At 41.2% G+C, this 24,162-nt stretch overlaps 1 protein-coding gene across 1 annotated transcript in view; it reads right to left on the reverse strand.

The window, feature by feature from the left end:
- The window catches only part of FBN2 (fibrillin 2), a 286,570-nt gene extending 263,192 nt beyond the window's left edge, over positions 1–23,378 (reverse strand). Inside the window, exons 1-5 of the mRNA XM_066276820.1 lie at positions 23,125–23,378; positions 22,244–22,326; positions 17,749–17,847; positions 14,831–14,926; positions 5,119–5,214 (exon numbers count right to left, since the gene is read on the reverse strand). Of these exons, the coding sequence (XP_066132917.1) occupies positions 5,119–5,214; positions 14,831–14,926; positions 17,749–17,847; positions 22,244–22,326; positions 23,125–23,378 (628 nt within the window). The remainder of the gene's footprint in view (positions 1–5,118; positions 5,215–14,830; positions 14,927–17,748; positions 17,848–22,243; positions 22,327–23,124) is intronic.
- Between the last annotated feature and the right edge of the window lie 784 nt (positions 23,379–24,162).

The following is a 24,162-nucleotide window of genomic DNA, read 5'->3' on the forward strand; positions in this document are numbered from 1 at the left end:
TTGTTTTATCTTGTCTTATTTTAAAATTATTTTATAATAAGCACGTGCTACTTTATGTAAGAATATTATAATGAAAGAAAATTCTTCTAAAAAAGTACTGCTCTGCATTTCTTGGAGGTATGAAATTTATTGTATAGAAGTCTACATAACGGCCCTGGCCAGCTGGCTCAGTGGTAGAGCGTTGGCCTGGCGTGCGGAAGTCCCGGGTTCGATTCCCGGCCAGGGCACACAGGAGAGGTGTCCATCTGCTTCTCCACCCCTCCCCCTCTCCTTCCTCTCTGTCTCTCTCTTCCCCTCCCGCACTGAGGCTCCATTGGAGCAAAAGATGGCCCGGGCACTGGGGATGGCTCCTTGGCCTCTGCCCCAGGTGACAGAGCGATGCCCCGGATGGGCAGAGCATCGCCCCCTGGTGGGCATGCCGGGTGGATCCCGGTCGGGCGCATGCGGGAGTCTGACTGCCTCCTTGTTTCCAGCTTCAGAAAAATACAAAAAAAAAAGTCTACATAATACCATCCTGTTCTCTCTTCATGCTCCCCTGTGTTCCTGGTCACACTATTAATTTGCTATGTTGCTTGGGTGTTCATAGGCTGAACAAATCCACCCTGCATACTTTGTAATAAATCGCAAGATCATGGGATTTATGTTGACTAATAAGTGTATCAATTATTTTTGAACACACTTGGATCTGGTGTACATAATTCCCAGAAAATCAGGAAAACCCTGATTTGCCTGCTTCCACTCTTGTTCGTGGTGAAGCGGCACAAACCGTGAGTAGATTCAGTAGCTGCCACAGTTACTTTACCTCCTGAAATGTGGGTGAACAAACAAAAATGCACGGAATAACTCAGAAGCTTATGATTAGACTTCATGTTCCCATAATGCAAACCAGAGTGGTAGACCGTGACTGACTCCTAGAGCAGGGGTTGATCCCTTTCGGAAGCATTACCACCATCATGTTCCTACTGACCTAGGCAATAAGGGCAGTGCTATCCATGTGAAATCTGCAGACTCGGCAGGTGTGTGATAATGCACAGCTTGAACAATCAAGACTGACAATGACAGCCCGTGACTGGAGGCATTCAGGCAGAGGCTGAGTCACTCCTTCTCAGCACACTTTTTGTCACTGAGTTCATGCATTAAGTTCTCCAGCTGAATGACTTTATGAAAGTAACCCTGGAGGCCCTGGCCGGTTGGCTCAGTGGTAGAGCGTCGGCCTGGCGTGCAGAAGTCCCGGGTTCGATTCCCGGCCAGGGCACACAGGAGAGGCGCCCATCTGCTTCTCCACCCCTCCCCCTCTCCTTCCTCTCTGTCTCTCTCTTCCCCTCCCACAGTCAAGGCTCCATTGGAGCAAAGATGGGCTGGGCCCTGGGGATGGCTCCTTGGCCTCTGCCCCAGGCGCTAGAGTGGCTCTGGTCGCAACAGAGCGACGCCCCGAAGGGGCAGAACATCGCCCCCTGGTGGGGAGAGCGTCGCCCCCCTGGTGGGTGTGCCGGGTGGATCCCGGTCAGGCGCATGCAGGAGTCTGTCTGACTGTCTCTCCCCATTTCCAGCTTCAGAAAAATACAAAATAAATAAATAAATAAATAAATAAATAAATAAATAAATAAATAATAAAAATAAAAAGTAACCCTGAAGGAAATGCTTCCATTTTTCATTGACATCAAGGCTTGAAAGTTTAGGTTTTTCTAAACTTTAACTTGGGCAACTTGATCTCACTTTTTCTTTTCAATGTAGATTCAGATTGTTGAAAAAGAACTCTTAACAAAGTCAACAAATTAAAAAGTAAATCTCCAATCCTCCTTTTTAAGGTACCATTTACTGGAAAAATGTACATTTTAGAGACAATTTCACTAAGCATAAAGGTATTTGAAATGTTACCTAATTTACGCCCTTTTTAAAGGAAGTCATATTTAAATGATACAAACAATTTATGGGAGTAATTCCTACATAATTTTAAAGAGTCTAGAATATATTTCTAAGAGCTGATCCTTATACAAGGTCCAAAGAAAGTTCAATTAAAAAATGAGAGGTTTCATCAATCACTTTAGTCAAAGAAACTGAAACAGGAACTTTGGGCAGGCCTCATTTATGATCAATTAATCATTGTATTATATATTGTCCAGAAATTTCTTAGGTAAATTCATTTCTTGCCTGCCCACCCTCTCTAAGTTCCTACTGGTAAATAATAAGATATATGTTAAGTATTAGAAGAAAGAAAACACAAAGTCTTGGTATATAATGCTGATTCCATTTCTATGTTTTTTCAGTATATAGAGTATTAAGTGCAATATTTATCATTTTTTAAATGCCATCTGATTGGAAAGAGATGCAAAAAGAATTGAGTGCCTTCATGTGCCTTCAACACAGCTGATCTGTCTGCATGTTATAATCAGCACGTGGCCACAGAAATTTTTCTTTTTTTTTTTTAATGATAAGTATAAAAGGTCATTGTACATATCAACAAGAGTGAGAAGAGTACTCCAAAGAGGTTCTGCTTACCCGGCCCCAAGATTCAAGTTAAATACCACAATCCTGCCAGCCATTAGTTACCAGCAGTCTCTGTCTCCAGTCCGGAAACCAGTCTGCCAGAAGCCCAGATAGCTGGAAAAGCAGCCATGTTTTATCATACAACTGATCCCCAGAGGCCAATTAAGAAAAAAAAATTATATGTCTTCTACATTAAGGAGGAAAAAAAATCCCTAACTTTACAAAAGTCTTTTTTTTAAAGAACACAGAGAACATATGCTTTGAAATTCTGTAATTGAAAACAACCCAACACCAACTCTAAAGGTTAAGAAGGCGCATGAACCTAAGTCACTAACCTCAACGTAAGTTATTCCTCTTGTATCTATGCAGACGATGTTTTTTGAGAAAAGTGCTGGACTCCACTTTTAGTAGGTTTAGCTGTTATACATTTAAAATATTTAATTGAAAAATCTTTTAAAGGCATTCAAGTTCATGGTTGCGATCTAAGAGTGGAAATTACTAACTCCTTCTTTGAAAGAAATGAAGTTTTAGAACTTTCAGCTGAAGGGTAGTAATTCAAAATATTTTTAAGAAACAAGCCCACATTTTAAAAAATATCCTTCAGGCCAATTTGTTAACTAATTAATTTTGTAATTTCTTCTGAAAACATGCTACTGTACATGTAAAATATACGTAGGTCTTTATAGGACTCCCATAAATTTAGTAAGGACTAACAAATCTAGTGAATGAATAACTGTTGAAGAACAATGATGTAATGCCTTGGAAGCCTCTGAGCTAAAACTACCCAATTCCTTTGCCAACTGAACTTGAAGTCGGCTTCAGGGTGACAGAGCTGCAAAGCTTACATGACTTCCAGAAAAATGAACATCATCTCCACCAATTATAATTATGTTTGAAATTTTAAATTTAACTATTTTCCATTCTATGGTATTTAAATAAACTTAACATCATCTAGAAAATTTGTGTTATCCCATTCTTAACAACTTATCTTTTTATGCTAACATTTCATAATTAATTTTTCTTGCCCAAATAAAAACATCTGGTAAAGACATTTAAATTTATCCGAAGTGTAACTATAAACTCTGTCATTTGTGGAATGTATTTCAGTCTCAATAAATCTCAGTTACCTTAGGAGTAATATAAATATCTTTATACATACATACATATATATAAATATATATATATAAAACATATATATTAGTTAAAAGGCTGCATACATCTTATTTTTTTAACTTCCCCAATTAACTCTAACTTCTCAGTTTCTTCTCGAGTTAACCTGAATATCAAGATGATATTTTTGTCAGAGTAATGAGTTTAATTTTCAAAGTATAAAGTTTCTTTGCAATTCAAAGCCTTTATACATACATACATAAACCATCACCATTACTTATCTATAATATTTCATATATGCTAAAGCTTTGCAACAAAGAAAGTTCCATACAATTTTAGATGCTGTGACAAGCCCTGGAAAAATAGTGGATGTATATAATTATGAATGATTATGAAATAATGCTTTTAGTTTAATCTTACCTTTACTCTTATGGTTCAGTGCTAAATAGTTATTTATCACATTGTATAAGGTTTAACTTATTTGATATACTGCTGGCACCCAATTGCTACCAGGACATTATTAATAGTTTACTTAGTACATCAATACAGGGATTTTCAGTAGTCTACTGTAGGTCATGAGTTTAACTGCTAATTCAAATTATGGTAAATTGCTTTCATATTGGCTTGGCTGATCATTTAAAGAATAGAGTGGACAATGCTAGATGCATACCCAGCATCCATTACCCTACCCCTTTTCTCCTTTCAACAGAACATCTTCTAAGTTCAGATACCAAACTCTCCCCTCCACATGACTTTGGGGAAGCTGACATTATCTTTTGCTCCAAGGATAGGTCCTGATAAGTCTGCATCAAACATAGTATTAAAACCAGCCACCTTGCAATGGACTGGTTCAAAACTAAAGCTTAAGCCAATCAACGTATGGAATTCTTATTGGCCCATGGTTAGAAGAGAAATTTTCCCTCTCTAGATGTCAACAGGGAAGCATGTTGCCTCAGTTAATACTGTCATTCCTTTTACAACCACAAAGAATTCCAGGGTAGGGGAAAACTCACACAAAGGAGGACAGGACCAGGAGAAGCACAGTAACAGTGGGAAAATCTTGATCACATCTTACCGAAGCTCACTAGCTCTGCACTTTTTGTTATGCAATATAATATAGTTCCATTGCATAAGGCAATTAATACCATTTTTGTTGGTTTTGTAGCCAAGAATATCTTGACTTTATTTTTTTTTAATAAAGACAGAGCTCCCAACAATGACTCTCAATTTCAATTAAGCACATAACTAGAATATGCCTTCAGTCACTCATTCAAAATTACCATAGAGACAGCCCCAGATTTGGCCTCTTGAACTAAGGCCACTCTGGTGGAAAAAAAACTGGACACTTGTGTTGCTATTATTTATATTTCAAAATCTTTCCCTTCAAGTGATAGACATAACTAAAGAAAAATGAAAATATTACTTCATGTGAAGAGTTCTCATGGGATAACAAAAATAATTAAACATTTTTACAATAAACTAAACTTCTCCAAAGGGAAGTTCTCATTTCTCTTTTCTTACCTCTTTCACACTGTGGACCAGTGAATCCATAAACACAAGCACAGCGGTTGGGTCCAATACAACGTCCACCATTCTGACATCCATTTTCACAGACGGCTGCACAGAAACACAGCAAGAAGCTCATTATATAGCAAATCCCCAAGCACAATATAGCAATGTGGCGATGCAGCCAACAGCAGATCCTACCTCCAAAACACGCTACAGCTCACGTTATGCATTTAATAAACACTTAAGTGTATAGTGAGACAAGCCCTTCACACTTCGTGTAAATCACATTATTAAGCAAGTGTCTGATAAAAAGTTTTGTTTTTAAATCACAATCACAAGGACTAGCTGGTTCTAATGCTTATATAGTTGGAAAATAACTTAAGTCTTTCATTTCAGCTCAATTAACAACATAGTCTATCTTCTATAGTTAAGGGGTGAGCAAAATATGGGGAAATATAGGAAAAAGGAAGAAGATGCTTGCAGAAAAGGGAGAAAGAAAGGAGGAGGAAACATGATATGGAGAAATAAAGAGGATAGAATGGTAAAGCAAAGCAGCAAAAATCAGGAAAGAAAAAGAAGGCAAAAAGAAGCAGGAGTGTTAAACAAGGAAAGGGCAAAACTCGTATGAAAAATAGGGGAGAGATATCATCAATTCAGCAATGGAATACTGAGAGAAATAATTGATGTGTAGAGAGTACGTGCAGGTTGTAGAGGAAAGAAAGGGCAAACCTCACTGTGTCAGCACAATAAGTCCTTTCATAGAAAATTAAACCCGCCATCCAAAATTTTTAAGTGACGATGACAAACACATGCAGACACACTTTCACTCCTTCACACTGGGGACAGGAGGCCAGGATTCGGCATTCAGCTGGCCCTGAGCAACCCAGGGGGCCAGAGCTGAACCTGACCAGCTCCTGCTGCACCTCTGCCCATTGCACCACCCTCAGGGTAACTCAGCTTGGTGGCCGAGACCCACGACAAGAAGTCTCCGAGAAGATCACTTTTCAGATTCCTTGAGAGTAAGTATTCCTGTGAACATACTGACGATAGCTGAATTCCAGAATCATGTCCTCTCCAAGAGAAAATATTGGTACAGAGAGCTGTCTCTTGATCCGCCCACCTTTTTGAACAGAAACAGTGTCCTCACAGATGAAGAGTAGGATTGATTATATATACTCTATAACCTGAGCCCAAATAGAGTTGAAGACTTTAAAGGGAAGTGAGGGGGCAAAATATAGTTCTGTGCACTTCGAGTGAAGTAGATATAAAAAAGGGGAATAGAGGCCCTGGCCGGTTGGCTCAGCGGTAGAGCGTCGGCCTGGCATGCAGGGGACCCGGGTTCGATTCCCGGCCAGGGCACATAGGAGAAGCGCCCATTTTGCTTCTCCACCGCCACCCCCTCCTTCCTCTCTGTCTCTCTCTTCCCCTCCTGCAGCTGAGGCTCCATTGGAGCAAAGATGGCCCGGGCGCTGGGGATGGCTCCTTGGCCTCTGCCCCAGGCGCTGGAGTGGCTCTGGTCGTGGCAGAGCAACGCCCCGGAGGGGCAGAGCATCGCCCCCTGGTGGGCAGAGCGTCGCCCCTGGTGGGCGTGCCTGGTGGATCCCGGTCGGGCGCATGCGGGAGTCTGTCTCTCCCCGTTTCCAGCTTCAGAAAAAAAAAAACAAAAAAAAACAACAACAACAAAAAAGGGGAATAGATATAAACTTATAAAATTAATGTTTATATTTATTATAAAATTATATTTATTTTAAATATTTATTTTGTAATATATAAAAATATTTGTTTTATAATATATTTATTATGAAATTAAATATCAATAAATAAACTGATATTTAAAGATGCAATCAAGCATGTGAATACTGAACTGGATCACCTATCATTCAGAATGCTCAGAATGGCTTTTGTTTTTCTGACAGTAGCAAGAACAAAACATACTCTGTAAACAAAAGGTACCTTCGTCCTAAAGCATCACTGTGCCAATGACCTTAAAATTCTTTGTCTGCATCAGGCTTTGCTCTACGGCAGGAATGCATGTACACCCATACAAGTGCATCTCCCTAAGGACCACCCCTCCCTGCCTCTGCATGTGTCCCATGGAGCACCTACAAACGATCACGGCCTTGAAATATGGGTCGGGCAGTAAATTAGATGACTAAATATACCGGATAAACGAAAGGGAATAAAGGTCATGAGAAAGATGGGGATGGACAGGAATGCTGGAAGAAAACAAAACCCTGAAAGAGAACTCTCAATACTAATTCCACAGAAACAATCGCCAAGGTTTGAAGTTTTCAATTACTGAAAGGATGCAGTGCAAAAATGTAGGACTTGTCTAATGTGATTAATTAGAATGTAAGGGATTTTCTTTAAATACTATTCAAGCCATAGGAAACCTAAATGAAAGTCACTGCCCCAGATATGCTCTTTCATTAGACGTATGCTAGCCTTTAAGACGTGAATGGGAAAAAGCATTCAAGGCTGACACTCAAGATCTATCTCTGGGTAAGTGGACGAAGGGCTTCCCTCAAGGTTTTCCAAAGCACAGCTCCTACCTGTTAGGTAGGAGAACAGGGCTGGATAAGCCTTGAGCCTGGAAAGAGCTCATCCAGTAGAGATTAAGCCTACCTGAATTTAGACTAACAATGCCTCCCTTCTCATTCAATTTTGGGGGGGGAAGGTGGGTTGGAAAACATAGGTATAGTTCATAAAAATGTTAACATACGACATGGTTTTATTTTATTTTGTTATTTTAAATAAATGAAACATTTTTAAATTTCTCAATTTTAATTTTTATTCTGATAAGTATCAGTAGATACCACCTATTTAAACAAAAGATTTTCGGGAACCTCAATAATTTTTTAAAAATGTGAAGAATAAACAATGAGACCCACTGATGTAGCCATGGCTTGTATTCCTGGCTCTCACATGAGAGTGAGTTCTCAGGACAGGGACCAGCAGTGTTTGCCTTTGTCCCCCTTGTCATCCATTGTAGTATTTGATGTAAAATTCTGTAGTATGCCAAAATTTTGCAGCTTTTTTTCCCCATTTTGGGGGGAAGCAGAATGATTCAGTGAACAGATCAGGAGTTCTACTCTCCCCAGTATCTTAATCTCACCTTTCCAATCCTCAGCCTGTAGAACAGTGCTAATAGTCCCTACCCCTAGGATTATGAGGACTAAATAAAGTGATATATAAAATAAAAAGCATAGTAGCTACATATTAAAGGAGTTCTCCAAACCGTCCTTCCCTTTCTCTTTTATACTGCAGAGTATTTGTATGAAAAACATTATCTACAGCTCCCAAACTTTACACTGAAGAGCAACAGCAATAATAATAATAATAATAATACATATAAAATTGGAACAACATAAAAAGAGGTAATTTTCCTTCTCTGAATAAGTTATAATAAACTTATTTTACAAAGTAACATTTCTGTAACAGAAACAGAAATTTATATTCAACTGGAGTTGGAGAGAAACTTGAATACACCTTAATTTCCACCACGGAAAGAATGCTGACCACCCAAGATGAAAACATGCTTACACCTAATATGAGACAAAGCAAAAGGTAGGAGAGGAGAAGATATACTACAGATGGAAATACAAAGCTGGATTCTCAACTGCCTACCCCAATCTGGGGAGAAGGCAAAAGCATGCTGGGTCACGCTGGTCAGCCTGTGAAAAAGAACACTGGTCATGTACTGTAGAAACTTGAATCTCTTCAGTCAATAAATATTTCCTGAGCACCTACTTTGTACAAAGAATTATGACACGTATATGTCTTTATTAGACAGCTTCCTGTACCACTAACACAGTACAGACATTTGGACATATTATGGCTGTTACTTTTACACAAACAAGTTCGATAAAAACAGCATACTAAACCAGGTTAAAACAGTAAAAGGTCAAAGAAACAAAAGCCTATTGTTTTGACATGGGACAATATAATTCATACTCTATCTTCTTTGTCTTTCGGGATACCAGACTCTCCGTTTCTCCCCTATTTCACTGTCTACTCCTCTCACTCTTCTCTGCTGCCTTCTCTTTCTCTTCTCCTTCTCAAAATGTTGGGCTGAATCAGGGCTCTGAATTCAACCCAGTTTTCTATTTATACCAACTTTCTAACAATCTTCATCTAGGCCTATTATTAAAAGATTATCTATATAAAAATTCAACCTATATTATCCCAAATTCATTCCTCCTATCTCTGACTTCTCTGCTAACATCTGAGTTCATAGATCTTTCCACTTGGGGGTCTAACAGACTTCTTACTCAATCCAAAACAGAACTCTTGATATCCTGTGTTCTCAGCCCCACATGATCCCCACTCCAATCCCACCCCTCCCTCCATCTTTCCCGTATCAGAAACTGACATCACCATTCAGCTCAGAGCTTCATCAAAATCCCCTAGTTGGCACTCAAATCTTGGTTTCTTCTTTCTTACCCACCACACCTAGTCCACCATCAGCACCCACTTTCCTCCATAGAGTCTACATCCAAAATACAAGCTGACTCCAAGCACTTACCACAGCCTCAGCTACTACAGCATCATTCCCCAGAGCCACTGCAGTAGCCTCCTCCCTGGCCCTTTCATTTTCTCTTGCCCTTTCCATAATACAGTTTCAACACAGCAGCCAGAATGATGTTTTTTTAAATGTCAAATTATATCAGTTTATTGCTCAAAATGCCCCAAAAGCTTCCTCCAATATTGGAGTATAGTCCAAATTTCTTTCCTTAGACTATAAGGCCCGACACCCTCATCTCTGAACTCGCCTCCTACCATTACCTCCTTCCCTCCAACCACATGTATCCAATCACATGGGTCTTCTTACTGTTTCCAAAATATATGAAGTCTGTTCCCACCACAGCTCCTTGGAATTTGCTTTTCCCTCTGTCTAGAACCCTTTTCCCAGAGATTTAAAAGCACAGGCTCTAGTCTGTGTTCAAAGCCATCTTCTCAGAGATCACCAAGGTAAAACAGCAGAGAGCCCTGGCCAGATAGCTCGGTTGGTAGAGCATCATCCTGATATGCAAAAAGGTTGCTGGTTCAATCTCCGGTCAGAGCACATACCGGGACAGATTGATGTTTCTCTCTTTTTCCTCTCTCAAATCAATAAATGAATTCTTAAAAATGATAAAATAAAATAGCAGAGAAATAAATGCTTATCCCAACTCGGACTCTCTCCCCTTCACTCTGATTAATTCTTCCAGAATTTCTCATCACCTAATCTGTACTTGCTTTTCCACACACTTGTTCATTATCTTCCTCACCAGAATACAAGCTCTGTGAGGCCAGGGCATCACCTCGTGCGCTCACTGACGTACTCCCAGAACCTTGCAGAGTGTGATTAATTCTTCCAGAATTTCTCATCACCTAATCTGTACTTGCTTTTCCACACACTTGTTCATTATCTTCCTCACCAGAATACAGGCTCTGTGAGGCCAGGGCATCACCTCGTGCGCTCACTGACGTACTCCCAGAACCTTGCAGAGTGTGGAGCACACGTATTCAATACACACGGCTGAGCAAAATACAAAGAGTGCTTTCTAAGGACTGCTTTCTATATATCTAGGGAAACACATAAGCAGTTTAAATGTATTTTATGATTCCAATTTTTGCAAACAAATTTTCATAATTTTCTGGATTCACAAGCTGAAAATTGTTACATCTGCTTCTTTAGTCTCAGTATAGTAACCCTCTCTATATAAAACAACTTAGAAAGTATCTTTCTTAAACCACTTCTTGAGCTGATATGTACTAGTTATCTTACCTTTACCTGTTACTGGCTGACCAACGAATTTTGTCCATTACATATTCTGCTTTGTCAATTACCATATGTTCCATTACCCCTGAGATAAATGTTGGGCTAGGACGGTTTCATCCCACACTATATTTAGAGAACAAATTTTCAGGTATAAGCTGCTGTTCTGACCCAGTGCCTTCTGCTTTGACCTGATTGGAAAGTGGGGTAACATTACTACTGTCTGACAAAGGGACAGCGGAACATAAAAGCACCTCCTCTAGAAAGGAAAACTACCTGTCAACCCCCCCTTCCCCCTTCTGTGGGAGGAGCAGGGAAAGGACACGCCTCCCACAGCCCTTACTGCAGAACTTTCAGGAAAGCACGTACACTCACACACCCCAGACAGGTACAGCAGCTGGATTCAGGCTGAAGGTGGATAGTTTCAGGATCGGTTTGAACAAATACTCTGAGAAATGACTTGAGGCAACGTTCTTCCCCCTTTAATGTGAAAGTCATTATGATTTTTTGCCCCTATAGGGCAAAAAGCTGAGTTTCAAGAAGGGCAACTGTGTCTCTTCTCTGGCCACTGAACTCTGTAAAAGGTATGATCAGATCTCTTAATGCTTCCGTAGGTTTAAAGAAAGCTACAAATCTGCCTGCTTATAAATGTCATGCTCATAATAGACTTGTTTCTTTTTTATGATTATAAACTGAAGTCTACTGTATAAAATTTGGAAAAACCTGAATGTATGAAAAAAACAAAAGAAAAGAAATCATCCATGAAAAGTGAAACTTAGCTAGAATTGCTGTTCTCTGTTGTCCAGCTCTTTCTTGCTCTCCCCTGGCCAGCCCTAACCGAAAGAAGTTATTACATTGGCAACCCCTACTTATTCCAAGAAAACTGGCCTCAATGCACTGTGTTCCCTTAACTACTTTAACACTCCATTTCCCTAACTTCAGTCAATCTCAGATTACCCTAACAATTTCTGCCATACTTGACGGCCACCTGCACCAGGGGCCTGCACACTATGACCCGCAGGCCAGCCCTGGCACGCTGCCCGCCTGCGCACTGCCCTGAGCTGCCGGGGCTTCACACTTTCATGTGGTTGAAAAATCAAAAGAAGAATATTTTTGTGACAGTGGAAATGAGATGAAATTCAAATTTCCGTGTTCCTAAATAGAAGTTTTGCTGAAACACAGCCAAGCTCCTTCACTTACCTGTTGTCCATAGTCACTTCTGCACTATAATGGCCGAGTTCAGTAGTTGGTCTTGAGCACAAAGTCTAAAATATTTACTATCTAGCCTTTATAGAAAAACGTGGGCCTAATCCTGACTTTAATAGAATGTTTTTCTTTAAATTGATTTACTATTTATTTAAAATCATTTTAAAAGAGAGCTAGGAGACAATCTTAAAAAGAACGTTAACAACCACAAGGAGCTACCACTTCATATTGATTAGGACACCTATTTCTCTCTCTCTCTCTCTCTCTCTCTCTCTCTCACACACACACACACACACACAAAGGCTTTAATAATTATGTTAACAAATGTCACCCCAATAAAATTTAATTTAATAAAAAAGAAATAACAAGTGTTGGCAAGGACGTGGAGAAATTGAAACCCTGTGTACTGCTGGTGGGAATGTAAAATAATACAGCCACCATGGAGGACAGTATTAAAGCTCTTTAAAGAATTAAAAATAGAACTACCACATGATCCGCTTATGGGTATATGCCCAACAGAACTAAAAGCAGAGACTCAAATGGATGTTTGTACACTCATGTTCACAGCAGCATTATTCACAAGAGCCAAAAGGCGGAAGCACCTCATGTGTCCATCAATGGCCCAGTACATAAACAAACTATGGTATATACAAAAAAAAAGGGAGTATTATTCAGCCTTACAGGGAAGGCACTTCTGATACGTGGTATAGCCTAGATCAGGGGTCCCCAAACTGCGGCCCCCTGAGGCCATTTATCTGGCCCCCGCCGCACTTCCGGAAGGGGCACCTCTTTCATTGGTGGTCAGTGAGAGGAGCACTGTATGTGGAGTACTGTATGTGGCAGCGCCAGTGACAAATATGGAACCGGACATTGACCATCTCATTAGCCAAAAGCAGGCCCATAGTTCCCATTGAAATACTGGTCAGTTTGTTGATTTAAATGTACTTGTTCTTTATTTTAAATATTGTATTTGTTCCCGTTTTGTTTTTTTATTTTAAAATAAGATATGTGCAGTGTGCATAGGGATTTGTTCATAATTTTTTTTATAGTCCGGCCCTCCAACAGTCTGAGGGACAGTGAACTGGCTCTCTGTGTAAAAAGTTTGGGGACCCCTGGCCTAGATGAACCATGAATAAAATTATGCTAAGTAAAATAAGCCAGCCACACAAAAACAAATACCATCCGATTACGGCTATATGCAGTACCTAGAGTAGTCAGAGCCTTAGAGACAGAAAGCAGAATGGTGGCTGCTAGGAGCCGGAGTGAGACAGAAATGGGAGTTAGTGTTTAACGGGCACACAGTCTCAGTTCTGCAGCGTGAAAGGGGTTCTGGAGATGGATGGTGGTGACGGCTGCACAACAGAGTGGAGGTGCTGCATGCTCCTGGACTGTACACCTAACGTGGCTAAACGGAAACGTTTCTGTATTCAACATTGCACTACAATTAAAAAATATTAGCTGCAACAAAAATAAAATGAATTTAATTTAAAAGAAGCTAGATATTCTTGCACACTGAAGACTCGTTATTTTCATGTTAAAAAAAAGTTGATGAGCAATTCTCAGGGAGGCCTTAAAACTTAGCAACAGAACTAGATTCTGCTTCTGATGAAATGCAATAGAAGTGAAAAGGACTAGCCTAACCAGGCGGTGGTGCAGTGGATAGAGTATCGGACTGGGATGCGGAGGACCCAGGTTCGAGACCCCAAGGTCGCCAGCTTGAGTGTAGGATCATCTGGTTTGAGCAAAGCTCACCAGCTTGGACCCAAGGTCACTGGCTTGAGCAAGGGGTTACTCGGTCTGCTGAAGGCCCACGGTCAAGGCACATATGAGAAAGCAATCAATGAACAACTAAGGTGTCGCAACGAAAAACTAATGATTGATGCTTCTCATCTCTCTCCGTTCCTGTCTCTCTGTCCCTGTCTGTCCCTCTCTCTGACTCTCTCTCTGTCTCTGTAAAAAAACAAACAAACAAACAAACAAAAAAAAGAAGTGAAAAGGACTGGCTGACAATTTCTGATTCGAGTTTCTTTAATGTCCTTCCACTCATGCACACTAAAAAATATGGGTTCCCATAAGAGTCTCACAGTTTGGGAAACACTAAAGTATTCCGCAGTGTGTCACAAATCCTGGGGCTACAATCCTTACATCCTCACCAAAGTGTTATTTCTTGATTAGTACAGGATACTCTCCAGAGACTGCAGATAAGGGCATTGCTTGGGTAAAGGTCCCTCTTTCACAGTGACATCTGATTTCTAAAAACAGCCATCTCACAGCCCTGTACTATACTATGGTATTAAATAATTAAATATATTTGAGCAAAGGACAATTTATAAAATTGGCCCTCCAACGGTTAATTTTGGGATATCCTAAAAACTCATATGGAGAGGGAAAGAGAGAGAGTGAGAGAGAGAGAGATCAAAGCAAAGCAAACTTCACTATTTTTTCCAGAAAGGTATATGTGTTTTATGGAGATAAAGAAAAGGAAAACAAGTAAATATTTGCTGATGCTATGTGTCAAATTTGACAAAGGGCTAGTGGTATTCAACAAAATCAATACTATAAAACAATTTTTTTTCAAGTTAGAAAAAAAATATTACAGATAAAAATGACAAATCCAGTGGTAAGGTATAATTACCACATAAAATTACCTTTCTAAAGGCTCAGAGGCTTCAGAAGACCTCAAATTACAACTTAGTATGAAATACCCACTAAATCTAATCGTTTCTAACAAACCAAGTCCGTTCTCATGTTCCTTACGTTGTCCACAGTACGTTCCGATATATCCCTTCTGGCACTGGCAATGGTCCTCGGCACAGGTCCCTCCGTTCATGCACCTAACGCTGCACTGCTGAACTGCAACGGACAGCACAAATATGAACATATCAGTGGTCAAAACTGCAGCATCTCTGAGAGTTATGAAACCATACTAAATATCCAATTCAATATATTTTATAGGAGTAAATTATGACCCAAGCATATCTGTATTTATTTGTTAGAAGTGCACACACGAGCGTATCTGTTACGACACATGCTATTAAATATGTGTTTAAGATATACTACACTTTCAGTGTTAAAGGAAATAAATAGAAGGGAACCATATCCTAAGATGCAGGAGACAGACAGCATCCATTCCGAATGCAGGGGCTAAGCACCTGCTACATAAGATCAGTGCTCCGCTGTCAAAACGGACTTGATACCCATTCTCATGGAGCTTACAGTCTCATAAACAGAACACGAAACACCACCATGTCATTGTAGATTGTGTTAAATTCTCTGAAGGAAACTGTGTTGTAAAGAATAGCTTGGAACCAGACGAGACCACTCTGACGCAACATTAAACTGAGTTCTGAAGGACTAGAGGAGTCGTGCTCGAGAAGTACCGAGAAAGAATCTCACAGGGAGGGACCCACCAAACCAGAAGGCCTTAGGATAATAAAGGGTTGTCACTGAAGAACCAAAAGAGTCACATGGTTACAAAGAGACAAGAGCAAGAAGAGGAAATCTTAGAGAAGCAGGCAGAAGCCAGCTAGATAATGCAAGGCCTCCTCTGCCGTAGAAGGGTTTGCATTATCCCAAATGCAACCGGTAGTCTTCAAAAGGATATAAATAAGACAATGAAGTGACATGATTTATATTTTTTAAAAATTACCCCAGCTGCTTTACAGAGAACAGATTTAACCAGGGCAAGATTAGAAGCTAGGGAGCTCATCAAGAGGTTACTGCAGGAGTCGAGGTGAGAGGTGACTATGGCTTGAACCACATGGTAGCAGCAGTGAGGGAAAGAAGATGAACTTGAAATACACTTTCCAGTAGAACTGGCAGTTCTTTAAAAAAGAGCTGATGTGAGAAAAAGAGAAGCAGTTACTTAAGTACTGGATGGATGGCAGTGCCATTTGCTGAGACAAGAGACACTGGAAGAAGTAGACAGTGGTCAGCAATGAATCAAGAGTTCCATGGGACCATGTTTCAGAGCCATTCAGATGGAGATGCTGAATAGGAAATGGAACACGTGAATAGGAGGCTCACTGGAAGTGTCTATTCTAGTGATAATGATTATAAGTTGGCGACATCTTGGTAGTAGTTGAAGACATACATGCAAATGAGCTTATCCAATGAGGACAGAACTCTTGGGAATACCAAATATTGAATGAAAGGCTAATGAAGAAGATATAGAAAAGAGACTAAAAAGTAATAATCAAGAAAAAGAGGATTGCAGGCCATTAATATGATGTAAGTGAAGGGGAAAAAAAGCACTTCAAGAAGACAGTGACTAATGGTGATTGGCTGTGAGTGATGCTTTAGGGAGGTACAGCAGGATGAGTACTGGAAAGGAAGGATAGAAAAGTTCATGATGGAAGGGGTGTGAGTTTTAGTGAAGGCTAAATAAAAATTCATAGATTCCCTACTAAATTATATACCATAAACTAAGGGTGGGTCAGGAAATGTTTAGCTTCCCAGGTAGAAAAATTAAGCAAATTTTTTTCAGGATTAGTTTTTTTTTCCCCCCTGAGGGTATATATGAGAAAAATAAAAAATAGAATAATGAAAATATTGGCAAAGGTTTCTTCCAGACAATCAGACAATAAAGGTTCAAAACAGGAGTAAAGGAAATTTGCTGAAAAGTCTCAATGAATTTTGAGTAATAGGTTTTAAAAGGTTGTGAAAATAACAGATTATTTTCAAAGAAAGTGGAACTAGAGTTTTAACCAAAGGCTTAATCAGAAGACAATGACTTTTACTATATGAACCTTGAAACTTACATTCCTTTGTCAGAGGAATTTCCTATGAGAGGAATGTTAAAAGTGTAACAAATTCACACTAGGTTAAGGCAGATTTAATGATTCATTTAATTATTGAGCAATTAGATAAATAATATCAGCTTCCTCCTTGTTATGTTATCTTAAACACTGGCCTAGAAGATCAATCCTGGACCTCAAAGACCCAACACTTTTTATTTGGGTTGTGAATAACACAATCATAGTCCAAAATTACAGTCACCTCACAAAGCTGTTGGGAGTTAATATGTGTAGAGCAAAATAACAATATATGTGAAGCATCTGGTCAGTACACAATAAATATTTGTTTTCTCCCCCATCCTCTTATCTTTTCATTTTAGTTAACACAAAAAACAGGGTATGTGTTTCAGGAGTTGAGCCGAGGCAATAGAGAGAGCCTAGGGTTTGAGTCTATAGGTTTAAGCTTCAGAATACCTGAATTCAAATCTGTTACCTTGGTCAAGTTACTTAACTTATGTGTGCCTCAATCTCTTGTCCTATAAAATGGGGTAACAATAGTATCTCATAGTGTTCATGTGTGGATTAAATAAACAATGTAGTCAAACACTTAAAACAGTACTTGGCACTTTAAAAACCCAGAAAGTTATAGCTATTATTCACAAAGAATTACTTCTGCACTGAACCCAGGTTCTTTCACTGCAGATATATAGCTTCCGGACCAGGAATAAAACATTTTCCTTAACAAAAATCATTACCCTATTACCCCTTAGTTGTTGGTGGCAACAACTAAGCCACCCAAGACTTTTACTTCAAAGATTAATAAAGACTTAGTTAGTGAGGAAAATAATCATGGATTTACAGCCTCAGTGAAAAGGACATTGAGAATTTATTCAAAAGCATAAGGAGGATGCAGTAAATAAGGTCACATAAGAAACTTACTTGATTTTGATCCACAGGTCGGTGATATTTGGCCACTGGAACAAGTACACATGTTAGGACGGGAACAAAATCCATCTCCACAACTATTTCTACATATTGCTGTAGAAAGCACAATAGGAAAGTAAATGAGTAATTAGGTAATAAACTATAGTTTACAACACAAGACAGCTGTAGTTAAAAACAATAAATCCAAAAAACTAAGATATAAAAGATGTGATATATAATGTTTAATTTCAGCTATGCAATGAAATTACTAATTATAGCCATGAGAACAAGTCTCACAAGTATCCTTATAAGGCGTAAACAAATGAAGGTATTTCAAGTCCATAATGCTAATTGCTGAACTCTCCTATTAATACAGGTTATCTTTGCTACTCAAGGAAGTTTATATGCAGAATTGACCACAAGAAGACGGTCTTGGTTCTAGGAAGCTGGGAGGGTTGAAGAAACCCAGGTCCTTCATACTCACAGAAAAACACAGCCCACTCTGTAAGGGACCCTCACATGAGACAGGGAATGTGAAACCGGCTGACTCGAAGACTCCAGGCCCCAATGACTTGGCCAAACCTCAGGGGTTCAATGCACATTCCTTCCCAGCTGGTATCTGACCTGCACCATCATCAATCTTTGTTCCCCTTAATAATTCCTTCTCTCCTTCTTCCAGCCTTTCTTCTCCCATATAGTCTCCACAACCTAGCTTATTCCTGCTGCTCAGAAAAGCGGCTCAGACATTTTGATCGAGGGAGAGTGAGTCAAAGCCTCCTGCAGCTGTGACCCCCAAGGTATGAGGGTCATCACAGCAAAGAATGTTAGGCTCACTGGCATAGCACATACTATGGTTCCTCAAAATTGTTCGCTCAGTACATTCAAATAAAAAGCCCCTCCCATATTTAGAGTCAGTTCTTTTAGGAACTGAGAGATTTAACTCTATACTTACACTTGAATTCTCTCTTTATGCACAAAAGTTATGCTTTGATGCTCCAGGACTAGATGCATGAAGACAAGATGAGGATAGAGAGCCTGGGAACACCCTGAAACCAGCTATGAACATTCATGCCAATGTGCACATGTCTTGGGCTAGGGAGGGATCCCACAACTTTCAACAAGATCTGAGAGCCCCAATAATGATAAAAGTGAGTTCTATAGACGTGAACTAACTCAGTTAATAGGTTTCTTCTCCAAATTGCCTTTTGGAGAATATGGCCAGCATTTCCATTAATACTTCCTATAAATGAAATGTCATAGATCATGTAAAGATAGAGGACTGATTTTATTTAGGCCAGAACATGGTTCCTATCATGCAGCTGATCATTCTTAAAATGTACTAGAGTTTCTGATCACCTAAAACTTTCCAGTGAAAATTTCCAGTAATACATTAAGATATTACTCTTTTTCAAAGCTCCCTCATCCACAGCAGGTAGACATTTTTGTCTACGCCTAGGTAATATACAAAATGTTCCTCTCCAGGTCCTAAACCCAAAGAAGGCCTGATACGCTGGTGATCCTCAGACAAATCCATGTCGTGGTCACAGCATGCGCACTACATCTGTGTCTACACCTGTCCCTCATACAATCTCACAGAAACCATGAGATCCAGAAATACCACAAGGAGAGGGAAAGAAGACAGGAGTGTGGGGATTTCAGTGATGCTGGGAGCAGGTGAAAGCATGGTAAGGAGTATACGGTATGCAAGAGGTCTGAGGTTGGGTTCTGATTCTGTCACTGATGCACTGCGAGCTCAGGAAGTGGGGGAAACACAGTTTCTCCAGGTTTAGTTTCCTCATTGGTAAAATAAAACTAAAGGATTACACTGGAGTGTTCTCATCCCTCTGCAGGTCTCAAACGTTATGATTCTGGGCCAACCCCTTCCCACTGTTACTCCACTGATCAAAATGCCCTTCATAGCATAATTTCACAATAAATAAATTAATAAGCAAACTTTTCCATTGCTTCATGTTCTAACAAGATTTAAAAAAAACAAATGGAAAGTGAAAAAGTCAATTCCATCCTTTTGGAAACAAATATTTGGAAGCTTGGAAGTACTTCAGTGATCTTTGCAGACCACAGTTAAGAACAATAACAACAAAACACAGAGATAAAATCAAAATGCATTAGGTTTTCAGTAGTGTGAGAAATACTTTCCTTTTAATATCTTCTTTTCCTCATAAAGACTAGTCAAGGCCAAAAATTAAAATTCTAGAAGTTGACATTAATATTTATATGTTTCTATAGAGAATGAATGGTGATGTACAAATGTATAAGAAAATTAAACTTTGGTCCTCATTTTTTATTTGCATTTCACTTACTCTCTTTTTGTAAGCTGTCTCAGTGCTTTATTTTGGGTAATGGTGGAAAGTCAATAAATATAAAAAATAATTCATTATCATCAGAAATTTCTGGAATAAAAATTCTTGACTTAGACTTTATAGTGATGTCAAGTTGTACTTTCATATATTATCATTTTGAATGTCAAAACAATTGGATTACTGATTTAATGTATATTTGTATATTAAATATTAAAAGTTAAAATTTAGGTGAGACTATAAAGGCATTACATTCTCCCTCCCTCTATTTTGTGCACTGTTTTATGCTTTCAGTATTTGAAATATATTCTAACTACACTAATAAATATTTTTGTAGGTATCTCTTGACACAAATGTAGCAAGTATTTCCTGGAGATATAAAGATCATTTCAAGTCCATGCTTTTTACAAATTTATGATACACTTATTTTCCAGTGTATTTCACAAACAACTAAATATTTCACGTAGTAGAAATTCAGGCTATAATATTAACTGTTACGCTATTTCCAAAACTGATCTTCTAAACAAGTAAAGTGCATAATGTTATTCATAAGACCAAAAGTATTTTAAGCATATGTATGTATGTGTATTTCTACTGTAAATATTCTGGAAGGCTCTGTTCTCTGGAATTCCCATTCCACACTGATCCAATAAAATCTGACTTTACAGATTTTCAACACGTACCATAAACCAATCCCTTCTCCTCGGCTGCTCTCCAACTCAATAATGGCAGTCACATTCATTACATTCAGTGAGTCAGACTTTCCGCAATGCCTAAGTCACTCCCAGCTAGTATGGCAGGTGTGTGGTGAGTGACGTTAGCTGTTTTAGGACTCTAGGAACCATGTAAGTTTAAAGCAGACATGGTAATGTCCTACTGGCCTGAAAGAGTAAATGCACCCTCCATAAATGCCTCACATAGATGACTTCTGGGTTGGAGAGAAAAGAATGCAATACCCCTTTCTTTTTAATAAAAGCACAGGCTTATAATCAGAGTGCTTACTTAAAATATTTATGAATCGTTTTACAGAACACAGTTGTTGTTTCCTATTTTGTCTCATTACTGGAGTTGTGGGATTTTTAGGGTAGAAAAAATAATTTAAAAAAAACAGTCTTAAGAACACTTGAGATTTCATTCTTTTGTAAAAACTGTACTGAAAAAAAAATTAAACGTCTATCTCAAACCCACAAAACCAATAAATATAGAGTCAGAGATACCACTTCATCCTTATTATTCCTTGGCTAGTGTGGCTTGCCCTTTTTCTCTGTTCACAGTTGCATAATTATCTATTCCCTGGAGAACATCTAGGTCAATCTAAAGTCAAGATTGGTCCTAAACGAATATTCTTGGCTGTGCTATATAAACACACAGGAGGCCAGTCACACTTCAGCAACTCACAAATTCACAGGCATGTGAAGTAAGACATCCCATAGTCCATCACTGTGAGGCTGATAACTAACGACTTTTCCAATAGAGCTGGGTATACACTTTGGAAACTGAATACAGTAACCAAAACCTTTAAGGTCGGATATGCAGAATTGGTGAAGTTCACACTTTGAAAATCTGTACTACACTGTGAGATGTTTGGTCTGCAAATCCTAAGTCTAAATGTCTTTTTAAAAAATAAAAATAAAAAGTGAAGCCATTTGGTAGAGTTCTTATTTAAAAAAATTTTTTTAACCTGGGTCAAGTGTAAATTCGTGAGAGTGCTCCTTTCATATCTATGTCGTGTGGCTGCTGAGATGAAACTAGATATAATGGAGTGGTTTTGTGCAAAGGCCTAAGAAAGCTTGATCTTCCTAAGGCCAAAACCTCATGCAGAGTCAAAAGCCAGTTAATTTACATAACCACATTGTGGTCTTATCTGGACTCCTTCAGGAAAAAGTGGTTTTGAGTTATCTAGGGAATTGTTGCGCTCCCCCATCAGTTTGTATTAGTAGACACAGAAAGAGAAAACTTCCAACTATCTTTGAAACCTTTATCATTATTGCCCTTCAACGGATCTTAGAAGTGAAATCTAAGCTGATGCAAACCGGCTGCTTCTTGGCTATCATTCAAATAGGGCCACGTCTTAATTATCATGGCTATGTAGGCACCGGATTCTAAATGCAACTGTGTATCCAAAAAAACCAAACGCGAGAGGTCGGGCCCTGAGATGCTGCCCCAAGCTGCGATCCCAGCCAAGCACTCACGGACAATGCATTGGTTTCCTCCAGGGAGCGTCTTCCATCCCGGACAGCAGTAGGAATGGAACCTGGATCCGCACACGTTGGGCCTGCAATGGACAAGTGAAGTCAAACACACGGAGCGAGGCTGCAGAAACACGTTAGCGGTTTTCATAAGCAAAACCCTAAGAGAGTAGATTTCAGGATAACAAACCAGAACTACACTTCAAATGTTTGGGGCGCAGACGTGGAAATACATGGGCTAGACATTGGAATGGGGGAGGGTCAGAAACGCCTAAACATTACCTTTCATCTGCCCTCCGTTGCTGCCTTTTTAAAGGGCGAAAAGAAGCAGGGAAACATATAATTTGCTACTATTCCAGCCTCCGGATGCAGAGAACAAAGGGAACATTCCGTTTCAAAAATCCTTGCTTTGGTCCCTCCTGATCAACTGTTACTCTGGCCCCGACGTGTCAAGGAAGATGCGTCGAAAGGTGGAACGCTTGGGTTCATGATTAGAGTGAACTGTGAGCCCCGCATACGTCCTCAAACAAAAGGCTCGGGAGCGGCGCCCCCGACGGTGGGGAGCAGGCAGACTCCACCAGCCCGGCGCGGGGCTGACTCGAGCCCTCTTTCCGCCCGACATTCGGAACCTGTTCCTGCACCGCGGGCTCCGCAAACGCTGTGCGACCTGCATCCCGGGGCCTACCACCCACCCGCCGCCCAGCTTCCCCGAGGGAGGGCTTTTCGCCGGCGGAGTTGCGGAGGAAAAGAGGGAGGCGCGCCTGAGAGTCTTGGGGTCTCTGGTGGAGCGGGCCGCGACTCGAGCCGCCAGAATTAGGTTCCGGGAGGGGGTAGGATGGAAACCTGCCAAGCCGAGGTTCCCCGGGTGTGGACTGCCCACCTACCCTCGAAGCACGTCCTGCTGTCCTCGCCTGCGGACGCGGCTCGCTGCCGCGGCGCCCTCCTCCCGGTACTCGGGCACCGCGAACACGCCTTCGGAGCCCGCCACCGCGGGCCGGACCTGTTGCGACGGCGCCTGAGGCCGGGGCGGCTTGTGCTGCGGGGGTTGGGGCTGGCCGGCCGTTCCCTGCGCCCAGAGGGCCACGCAGCCCAGCCACACGAAGTAGGGCTGGAGACACAGCCGCCGCCGTCTCCCCATCTCAGGCGCCGAGAGCGCGCGGACCGTGGTCCGCGGAGAGAGAGCGCTCAAAGACAAAATCCGCGCGGCTCGAACACAGTCAGGGTCTAGCAAGCCCTAGGTCGGTTCCCGAGACTCTCCTGGGCTCGGGCTCCCAGCTATACCGGGAGCCCCGGGCCGAGCGCCGGCCCCCGGCTGAAGGCGGGGCGCGGACTCTAGCGCAGCGGGCGGCGAGGCGCGGTGGCGGTGCGGCCGGCAGCCCCGCGCGGTCCACGTTGCATCCCCCGGGCCACGGCACCGAGCGACTCCAGGACCGCCAGCGGGAGGGGGCGGGAAATTACAAAAGTAACCCGAGCAGCCGCGGCGTAAAGTTACAAAGAAAGCGGACCTCAAAAGGAAAAAAGGGGGGGGGGGGCCTGCACGCAGCGGCTCGGAGGATTCCCGTGCGCTCCCGGCACAGATCTTGGAAAGCTGCAAAAGTCACCAGAAAGAAGCCGGCAAGCAAACAAAAGTAGCCCCTCAACAGGGGAGGATTTATTCCTGGCTCGCCCGGAGTCCCGCGGGGCAGCGATGTGCCTGCGGCGCCTGAGGAGCTGGGCTGAGGTGCGCGGGGCCGGGGCGAGCCGCCGGTGAGAGGGAGGGCGGGAGGCTGGACTCCGGGAGAGATGCGGCGGGCGAGGGCGCGGCGCGGGGGTTTTGAGGCCAGGCGGGGCGCGGGGCGGGCCGGCGGGCGGTGGCTGTCAGTGGGGGCTGGAGCGCAGCGGTCCACACGTGGGGCTCAGCCCCGACCGAGGGGCCGGCGCAG

The sequence above is a fragment of the Saccopteryx bilineata genome, chromosome 4 (genome assembly GCF_036850765.1).
Source record: "Saccopteryx bilineata isolate mSacBil1 chromosome 4, mSacBil1_pri_phased_curated, whole genome shotgun sequence".
Lineage (NCBI taxonomy): Eukaryota > Metazoa > Chordata > Mammalia > Chiroptera > Emballonuridae > Saccopteryx > Saccopteryx bilineata.